The sequence below is a fragment of the Eubalaena glacialis genome, chromosome 8 (assembly GCF_028564815.1).
Source record: "Eubalaena glacialis isolate mEubGla1 chromosome 8, mEubGla1.1.hap2.+ XY, whole genome shotgun sequence".
Lineage (NCBI taxonomy): Eukaryota > Metazoa > Chordata > Mammalia > Artiodactyla > Balaenidae > Eubalaena > Eubalaena glacialis.
The window spans coordinates 78,369,653-78,380,095 of NC_083723.1; the positions used below are offsets into that span (position 1 = coordinate 78,369,653).

Below are 10,443 nucleotides of genomic sequence, written 5' to 3' on the forward strand. Positions count from 1 at the left end.
TGATCAAGTCGGGGAGAACATTCCTGTTTCTAAAATGCTAGTAATCTGCTCTGGAGGGACGCTCAGTAGTTCATTTCCTATATTAGAGCACCATCTTGTGGCTCATATCACACAGTGCATATTTGGGACCAAACTTTCCAGAAAGAAAACAATAAACTAATTGAATCAGATAATAAATATATACTCCCTTAAGCTATAAATCAGAGCCAAATTGCTTGGGAGTTTAGCTGACAAAAGTAAAATTTGCCAGGAAACAAATGTGCCTTATTAAAAAGGCACTTCTTAGAAATTCTCTTTATTTACAACATTTAGGATCGACAGACCAAAATCAGCTCTACGATGGGCTGCTAATACCCTTCTGAGCTCCTCTAAATGAATAGCTTAATGATACTCTTTGGAGAGAATGTTTATAAGGGAGTATTAATTGGTGTTTGAATAGTCTCAGTGGGTTATTAACTCTGGGGTACTTGGTGATGGTTGGTACTGCAGTGAAAGTGACTTGAATTCACACTGCTATAGCCTGCCAGTTCCTGGGATTAATATAGTGCCTCTGGCAGCCCCTTTTTTTCCACTCTGGAATGCTGGAATACCTACCTATCCCACGGGACAACACAGTGGTTTGCACACAGACCTTAAGGCCAGACTGCCTGGGTTCAAATCCTGCTTCTGCTACTTATTAGCTGGGGACTTGGGCAAGTTTTTACCTCCTCTGTGCCTGTGTTTGCCCATCTATAAAATGGGGTAATAATAGTATCTACTTCATAAGGTTGTGGAGAGGATTAAATCAGTTAACGAATGTAAAGCACTCACAACAGACTGACATATAATGTGTGGTATCCAAGTATCGGCCATTGTTTTAATGCACTTAAATGAAATAGCTTTGAGCTAATTTTTTTATCTTCCTATTTTGTACATAAGGAAATAGGATGAGTCCTATGACCACTAGTTAGTGGCAGGGCCCAGTCTCCTGAACTGTCTTTTTCTACTAGCTTCAGGATCTGAAGCCATCTCCTTTTGTTTCCTACACGGTAACTTTGAGCTAGCCTGAAATAATATACTGCCCTCTCCCCATATGGCTCACTCATCAGGGGTTTGGGTATTAAGTATCCACATGAATATTAACATTTACTTCTATGAGATTGATATCATGCTTTTCCTTTGAGGGGGTCATGGAGACATATAGAAACATCCAAGATTATAAATTGAGGGAGGGCCGGAAGAGAAAAAGAAGGCAGAGGAATAAAAATGACAAGAGACCAGAAGAATTGATTAACCGAGCCAAGTTCTCAGAAAACCTCACAGTGGTGTTCTTTGGGGTATCATAGGCATGACAAAGACCCAGTCAAGTTTCTTCTGCCCTTTCCCTTTGAGGATAGCTCTAATTTTAATTGTCTGTATGGGACCCAGGTGGCTAATGGCCTCTCCCTTAAGACGTGGTCCCCGCAGCCAAGTTTGCAGAGTGGCTTGTCGCTCCAGATGCTGCTCAGGGAAGCTGCAGACTGGCCATCGCCAGTGAGGCCTGGACAGAGCTAGTCAAATCCTGCAGTCCCCATAAGCGTTGGGGAGCTACGTGTTTTTGGTAGAGAAATCTCTTTATTTGAGATCAAAGGACAGCCTGTGTCTCTATATTTATGTTGCTGGTTAAGTGCAGGGCATGTGTTTTTCGACCAGGAATCACTTCATTGTTTTAAACATGACCTTTCCTTGCACAATTGGTCAACCAGATTCATGCCAGAGTGAGAGTCATTGGGCTGCAGAGGGGTTGTGCTTAGTTACTCTAGGTTGTTTTGGCATGCTGTGTCGTTTGGCAGTTTGCTGGTTGAATTTGATGCAGAGGTCATAATGGAAAGTGTTGTGGGTCAGAGGCTTGAGGAACTGGGTTCCAGGTCTCCTGTGAATCTTGGCTCCTGATTGTTTTCTGGCTCTTCGACCTTGGAAAAGTCACTTCATTCCTGTGAGCCTTGGTTTGCTAGAAAGAATGCAATAATGTAACACATGTATTGCCGACCTCATGGGTAGTTAAGTCATTCAGAGGATGGCTTGGAAAGGACTCTGCAAACCTATTTATTAAGTGACTGCTTTGGACCAGGCTGGGTACTGGGGATATAGGACTGCACAAGATGGACACATATCCTTGACCTCTTGAAGCTTCCATTCTAGAGGGAAGCAACTATATATACATACCAGGGTTGGCTAGATTCATTAAAATTGGATCTGGATTACCATCCAGAAGTCAAATCATGAAACGGACACCAAGTTCTCTTGTGATGTTATTTGTTCCATTATGGTCTGTGAACATTAGTCTCCAAGTGATGAGTTTCACATTAAAAATGAAAGCTGGTGCTTCTACGTGGTTTGAACCTGAAGGAAGTCTAATACCACACGGTTGGATTCAGTCCTGAATGCCCTGAATACTGTGGCCCTTCCAATCCTCCCCACCTTCTTTTCTGTGCCCCTCAGATTCTGATGCATAGTCTTCATGTTCTTTGTCTAGTTTGTGTAGAAATAGCAACCTCGCATGTCTTTGCCCCGGGTACACCCCCTCTGTCACCCCAGTCTAAGTCCACTTTGGGAAACTGGATGTGACATGCAACTCAGCCATCTGTGTCCTGACCCCACCTTGATGTCCTCTGAGGCCCTGTTGGTTACCCATTAAGTAGGGCCACCGTTAGTAGCCTGTACCTTGTTTGTAGAGCACTTTCGGAACTTGAGAGGGAAACACCACAGCATTAAAATGTGAAACATGCCTGTGTTGTAGATTTTTAGCAGGTATTTTTAAAACTTGGTTTTTAGGTAAGTTTTGAAGTTATGAACTAAGAGCGCTATATATGTTCAAACCCTTTGAAACCAAAATGCTGCTGTCTCTGTGCATAGGTGTGTGTCTGTAATACAAATATATATTTTTTCCATTTTAAGGTCATTTGTGAAGTAATACATAATTAATAGCAAAGTACATATCCAGGCCAGTCTTCATAGAGGAATTAGAAAGTTGTTTCTTTGCCAGGATATCAAATAAGAGTAATTTATACTATTTTATTGAACACTGGCTACGTTTAGCTTTTTACATGCTTTATCTCAATACTTACAACGTTAGGAGTCAGGTTTCATCTCAATTTTATAGACAAGGAAATTATAAGAAAGGTAGAGGCACTATATTAATCCCAGGAACTGGCAGGTTTATAATTAGAACTCTTAAATGCTAGCTAAATTTGGTCAGTATGATTGTGAGATTTTTCAAATATATTCATTTTTCCTCAGTCTTGGCTATAATCTCCCTTTTGGGGCTCCCCCCGCCCCCCGGCTACTTCTAAATTGTAAGTCACTTTTACTAATAGTGATGAAAAAAGAAGTTATAGACTAAATTATAAACTCTGTTGGTAAGTCTCTAACTATGAAATTGGCATTCCTACTAATTTTTTACATTTGATTGCTATCACACATGGGAGCCAGCTTTCCTTTACTGAATCCACCCCATTAATATAACTACATGTACCTTACAATGTAGACTTTTGTATTATGGTTTTGTATTTCTTAAAAATTTAAGGAATTGAATAAAAAAATTTTTTTTGCAAAAGGATACCATGGAAACACTACAGCTAGTTTTATACACACACACACACACACAATTTTTATAAGACTTTGTGTTCAATAGAGGGCACCACAGCACAGATCATGAGTGTCTTCAATGAAGATTTGTAGGTTTTATTTTTTTCTCATGGTAAGAGGTAAACAGGCTGAATTAATTTTTTTTTCCTACATCAAACTGCTAACCTTCCACACGCTATACAGATGTGTATACATATCATTATATTGGGTTCAGTAGACTCAGGGCATCCTTAGTTAGGATTACATGGTTTTGCATAGCTATATATATTCTCAGCTGAACCAATATATAATACACCTAATAAAATCACATTGAGGAAAACCAGATTTTCAGCTGTGTTTAATTCAAGAAAAAACAGGTTTTGCTTTGTTTAATTTAAAAGTTGGTATGGAGAAAGGAATAACTTTTGACTTGTGTTGTAAATATCCTTTCAGAAATTCCTTTAAAATTGTAGAGGCTATTTTTTGTTCCTTTTATAAAGGCTTGAAAATTGTATACATTTATTTTTATGGAGGCTTATAAAGATGACATTTTATTGACTGTTTTACAAAGTACTCTTTATATTAAGTTTGAAGTTGATTTTCTGCTGTTAGATTTGTTGGTGGAAAATGTGGCACAAGTATGACTAAGGTAAAAATAAGGTTTAATATTATGATGGCAGTCACAACACTCTCTGATATATAATAAACCAGATATTACTTAAAATGAACTAATTATGCTCACTGAACCGGATGGGAAAACACTCTAAAAATTTTGTATTTTTAATTTTGGAATGAAATACGGGACTGAAAATAAAAATCCTAAATACAATAAAAAAGTATTTTTGCTTATTTAAAACTCATACCCATGGAGTACGGTGGCATAAATTTAGCCAATCAGACAGAAGCAATTCAAAAAACCTAAACTGTGCCTGGCAGATGTTTCTGAACTCAGGGCCTGTGTGGGTGTTCAGATGTTCCCTGAACATCCTTCTCCCAGTTCAGAATTGTGAGCTGGGTGTGCCGGGCTCCCTCTGGCTGTTCACCTGTGTGTCCTCCAGATGGCAGTATTAAGCAGAAAAGAAAACACTGGGAAATGAGTCTAATGCACAGTAAAATTGGAAATTGAATTATAGCTCAAGAAAAAGGACAGTAGCCTTGAGGTCCCGATCAACCTGGACTCGATCACTTTTGTTTGCTGTACCCATGTGTTAGGTTACTAGCAAGTTAATACCAGTGTGTGACCAGTTCAAGGCTCAGTAGAATTGCTTTAGACATGAAATAAAGCTAAAATGAATTTGTGTCCAGTATCATTGGCATTAGTGCTCATTACTTTTGTGGTGTAATGCCTCGAACCATCTAAAATCAATTTTAAAGATTACCCATTATTTTATCAAGAAAATACATTTCCAACAGAAACAAAGCAGTAAGTATAAGCCTATGAACAGTTACTTGTAACATCGCTGGCAGGAAACCACTGACAAAAGGACACAGGAAGCACTCCGTTCAAACTTCACAGCAAATGCAAGGTAAATATTAATGGGTCGTTGCTATATAAATCTTCTCTTGATTTGAAGCATTTAAAACAAGAGTGGTAAACATTTATAAAGGTAGAAAATAAATCTCAAAGAGTAGTAAAAGGGATTTACTACTTTACTCCTTATACTTGGTAAATTAATCTTTATCATGTGATATGGTCATCTTCTGAGGGCACCCAGGGCAGAGGACATGGAGGGAGTGTAAATATTTAACTGCTTTGCTTGAGACTTTGCCTTTTAAAAAGGCACAAAGGTTTTCCTTTTCCTTTTAGTAGGTCAGTAAAGAATATTTCTCAAACTACATTTGTAAGCTTATTTGAAGCAAAGAGGACAGCTAGATTTTGGTTTTGATACTGGGCATTTTTAGACGCTCGCCTTCTTGAAGAAATAATTCTGTTTTCTTTGGAAGAGAAGGAAATATTCCAGTGACCTTGGATTTTTAGTAAATTGATATGAATGGCCAAAAGAGATTTACTTATCTAATTACTTGTTTAAAAAATGCAGAATATAAACTAAGTTTTGTTTGGTATGAAATACATACTCTATTTTTCATAGATCTCTATATGAAAAATCCCATGTTGGACAGAATTATACTTGGGTTTCAGTGTTTCAGTTGTGTCCCCTATATCTGGTTTTAGTGTCTGTGTTATATCATTATCGAGCTATTAATAGAGACTAAATTATCATACATCAAAATCTTCGCTAAAAAGAGAAGACCAGTTTTTTTTTTAAATATAAGGGTATTCTTTGACATGCATTTCAGAAAAAGACACATTCACTGCTAATATGAATTTGAGCACGTGCAGATTTTGCTACAGGGCAGTTTTTCATTCTCCATGCAGTTCTGATGCACCTGCTGAAATTTGTAATCTCTTTGTAAACTTTGATCTTGCATGTGGGAAGGCTAGTATGTACTTATTACAAAATTATCATACTTTAATTACATATATGGTAAAATTGGCTGGGAGCAACTTTATTTAGGGACTCATTTTAAAATAGATACGCAGTGCTGCTGAAGATTTTGTAGAAATTTCTAGTCAATCTTAAGTATTCAAAAAAGCCACCTCTCAACGAGCCCTTGTGAACATGTATATAAGCATCCTCGTAAAGTGTGAAAATGTAAGACATGCTGAGAAATCTATTGACTTTTCAGTATAGTTTTTAATAGTCGTTGAAAGTTTTGATGTTTCATGACAGCCTAGCCAATAAAGATCACAGAATTGACATGCTGGTTGGCAGTAAATTTTTTAAAAGCAGAATAAATTTCTGTGACTATCTAAGCAAAGTATTTCCATAATTAATCCACATGGTCACAACAGATGGTTAAACTGAAGAAATGTCCTTGAAGTTATTCTTTTAACAGATGTTAACTATTAGCTTCATGTTTTTACTCACCTAAATTTCCAAATAATCGAATAAAAGTTAACATATGCTTTCATCCCTTTAATAGGAAGAGTCGCAATTGATGCCAGGTTTGCCATAGAAGAGAAATTACTTCAGTGGCACATTTCTAATGTTTTTTCTCTTTCCCACCCTATAATTGTCCATCCCCGTCCACTGGTCATGTCTCCTTTTTTCTTTTACATAGGGTCCTACAGAATGCACTTCTGCTTTCAGATAGCAGCCTTCACCTCTTCCTGCAAAGCCATCTGAATTCAGAAGACATCGAGGCATGTGCTTCCGGGCAGACTAAGTACTCCGTAGAAGAAGCAATTCACAAGTTTGCCTTGATGAACAGACGTTTCCCTGAAGAAGAAGAAGAAGGAAAAAAAGAAAATGATATAGATTATGATTCGGAAAGGTATTTCCTTGCATTTTGATTTAATGTATACGTATTTATATAACACATCGTGCACATATGCGTGTGTATAGATATATACACACACTCCACTTTTTTGTTGATGTAATACTAAGATAATGAAAAAATTAATTGAGATTTCATTGAGCTGTGACAGTTCATCATAGAAGTCTTCACACACACCTCCACACTGAATTAATGAATGCAGTAGAAATTCAATTATCTGCATTCTGATTATGTGACTTTCATTTAGTCAGACTTGAATTATTCGCGTTTAAATTATCTAGCTAAAAAAATATCCAACTGCACTCCAAATGGCTAATTAAAAGTCCAAATTTCCTGTCTCTCTCTGTGACTGGAGATAATTAAAGTTCTCCTCTGTTACTCAGGCTTTGAGTGTGTTGTGAAAACCAATTTCCTCTTTTTATTATTTTCCCCCTCTCTTCTTTTCCAGTTCATCCTCTGGGTTTGGACACAGTAGTGATGACAGCAGTTCACACGGATGTAAAATGAGCACAGCTCTGCAGGAATCCTGAAAAATAATTCTAATGTTACCATTTTAGGAATAGCAAACTGTGTCCAGTCATAGAGCAGAAAGCTTGCTAATAATATATTCTTACCTAAAGCTCACTGTCATATTAAGTATTTAAATTCGTAAAGATGTTGTGTTGTTTATTAGTGGTATTTTTATGTTGTCCTATTTTGGCTAAGCTTCTGTAAAAAGCTAAAAGCCAGTGAATGCAGTATTCTCCTTGATAGGCGCACGCTATTGGTAAAACAAGATCCTGCCCTCAAATGAAATGATTTATATGTTTAAAAAAACCTAGTTGGCTTTATTGCATTTTAAAAGATAGGTAAATAGGTAGCATTTGAAATCCAGATAGAGCATTCCTTCTTGTATCACTGGGGCAGTGTTAGCATAAACACAGCAGGTATGGTCTTAGCCACTACGAAGACTTTCGGCACAGACCAGAATGCCTCTCTCAGACAGGCAGCTGGAATTCTGTGGGTACCTCCCCTGCACTGGGAAAACACTTACTTTTGGGGTGGTTGATTGAAATATTTTAAGAGTGTTTAACCTTTCCAGTATTCTATTTCACACGTGAATGGAAAATGTATCTTATGAATAGAGAGACATGTTAAAATAATGTTTACATCTTAGAGAAGAAGCCCAGAAATAGCACTAGTCATTTTGCTTATATTTGCAATATATAGATTCAGAAATACATTTTCATTGTCCAAAATCAGCTTTAACACATGGTTTCTGGAAACAAATCATTTGTTTTCATTATCTGTGTGTAATTAGAATTATAGGTTCATGATCTATTTTCTGACTTAATGTGCAATTTCTTATCACTAGATAACTTTCAGTGTCAGTGACAGTTGCTTGTTACTTTTTTAAGTTAAAAGTAGGATCTTATAAAAATTAATAAATTTTGCCAGTAAATATTCCCATAATTTAGAAAAGGATATGAACTTGCTAATTTCAGAATTAATTATTCATTTCTAAAAAGTCCTTTCTTTTAAGGCATTTGCCTGAGCATCTATAAATGCTTATTTTATAAAGCATTAATTAAATGTTTTTTTTCTTTTTTTAGTGGCCCAAAGATTAAATGTCTTAGATAAAGTACATTGAACTTCAAACTTTCAGATAAAGCAGCATTTTCTTGAGATAATTGTTCAAGTTTCTTCCTGTTGAATGGTACAAAATATCTCTGAAATTAACAGGAAGATATTTTTACATAACCGGTATAACTTGTTGCTTTAATTAAATATTACCTCACCTCATTTTATTTTAACTAGGAGTTTAAAAGTATTATTTAAAGAGCCTTTGAAATGCTTGTAACTAAGAACCAACAGAAAAAAATTAAATTTAGAATACGCATGATCTCCTTAATTTCGCCTTTTTGTTTTTTGTTTGCTCTAAAACATTATTGAACTTTTCGTAAATATTTTGATTTAAGGTATCTTGGATCTTGTTACTTTGTCATCTAAGACTCATTATTTTAATACAGGGGGAAAAAAAGATTAAGCAATTTCTTTTTATCTTGCTAACATGTAAAGTTTGCCATCCAGTCATTTGAATGTGATCCCTAGGTCCTTGGCAATACGTATTTGCATTCACGTTATTTCTGTTTTACTGCAGTTTTGAAAAGCATATAACGTGCCACCAATCGTCATGTGATTTTTAGATGATGTAACTATAGCTATCAAAATTGATATTAAGTAATGCCTGATACTGTGATATGTAAACTTCATGAGATCTTCATTTTCACATTAAACATGAAAAAATCAACTTCAGTTTGTTGGATCGCTTATTTTATACAAGAGAATATATTTCTTCTGTCTTAGATCTAAATTCAGTGTGTTTCTGAATGATTAGTAATTTTTAATGAATAATTTTGGTAAAATTTGGTTTCACATTCACTGTAGTTGTGTACATTTAAGGCGTTTAGCCTTGGTTTGGTTGTTTTGATATCTAAGCACTGGCTTCTTTAAACTGATTTCCTGCAGCTGAGATATTTAAATGAACTTCAGCCCCCAATGGCTTTCTTGTTTTGTTCAAGTCTCTTATTTTTCTCCACCATATTTTTATAAAGCTTTCTTTAGAAAAAGAAAACAATTACTTAAATAACTAAATAGCATAGATGTTTATTTAAAACTATTTTAAATGTAACAGATTTAAAGAATTCTAATCCTGGTTGCTTTATGATTTACATACAAAAAACTGTATTTCCCTGGCTAATTCTTAAAGGGCACAGTTACTCACCTATAAAGATAGTTTATGTGTTCTGTTTGAGAACTGGTTTTATATATAACCTAAAGGTGTCAACAATGAAAGTCAATAACCCGTTACTTAGGGCTTCTTTTAAAGTCTCACTTGGAAGAAAGTGATTTAAATTCTAGTTAAAATTTCAAGTTTTAAAAATTACTAAGGAAAAACAGAAATGTTAATCTTTAAGTAGTTATGTCCCTTAAGATATTAAATATCTTGCAGGAGCTTTTTAAGCCTAGTTCACATTTTACTAAGTAATTAAATACAAACAAGTGATACGCAATAACCTTACTATAGTCTGGTAAAAAAAATAAAATTTCTTTTATGGCTATTAAGAATTTAAACAAATTCATTTAGCCTAGCCACAATTACCATTATATCCCAACAGTAAACTGAATGTTGTTTTGAACTCAGTTTATGTTTTTTGGTGCCTTAAGGAGTCGTTATTGAGCTACTGTGGTACAAATAAGGTTTTCAGTATTTCAGCTATACAGGAAGACCCTTTTCCATGAAAGGCCTCTAAAATTTTAAGATAAAAATAACAAAAGTTAATTCTATTTCTAAATAGTTTTCCTCTTAATATTTAAATCACTTAGTTGGTATCCTATGAATACAATGCAGCATCTTTTCAATGTAGGAACAATTTATTTCAATACAATTTTCTGCTTTTGTTTGGAATATAGACCTTTATTATATATATAATATATATACATATATTTTCAAATACACAAAGCTGTCTGAAATTAGTT

General features: G+C 35.3%; 1 protein-coding gene across 1 annotated transcript in view; it reads left to right on the top strand.

The window, feature by feature from the left end:
• The window catches only part of SNX10 (sorting nexin 10), a 76,966-nt gene extending 67,779 nt beyond the window's left edge, over positions 1 to 9,187 (top strand). The window contains exons 6-7 of the mRNA XM_061197852.1: positions 6,709 to 6,921; positions 7,373 to 9,187. Of these exons, the coding sequence (XP_061053835.1) occupies positions 6,709 to 6,921; positions 7,373 to 7,454 (295 nt within the window). The 3' untranslated portion in view covers positions 7,455 to 9,187. The remainder of the gene's footprint in view (positions 1 to 6,708; positions 6,922 to 7,372) is intronic.
• Positions 9,188 to 10,443: the final 1,256 nt, after the last annotated feature.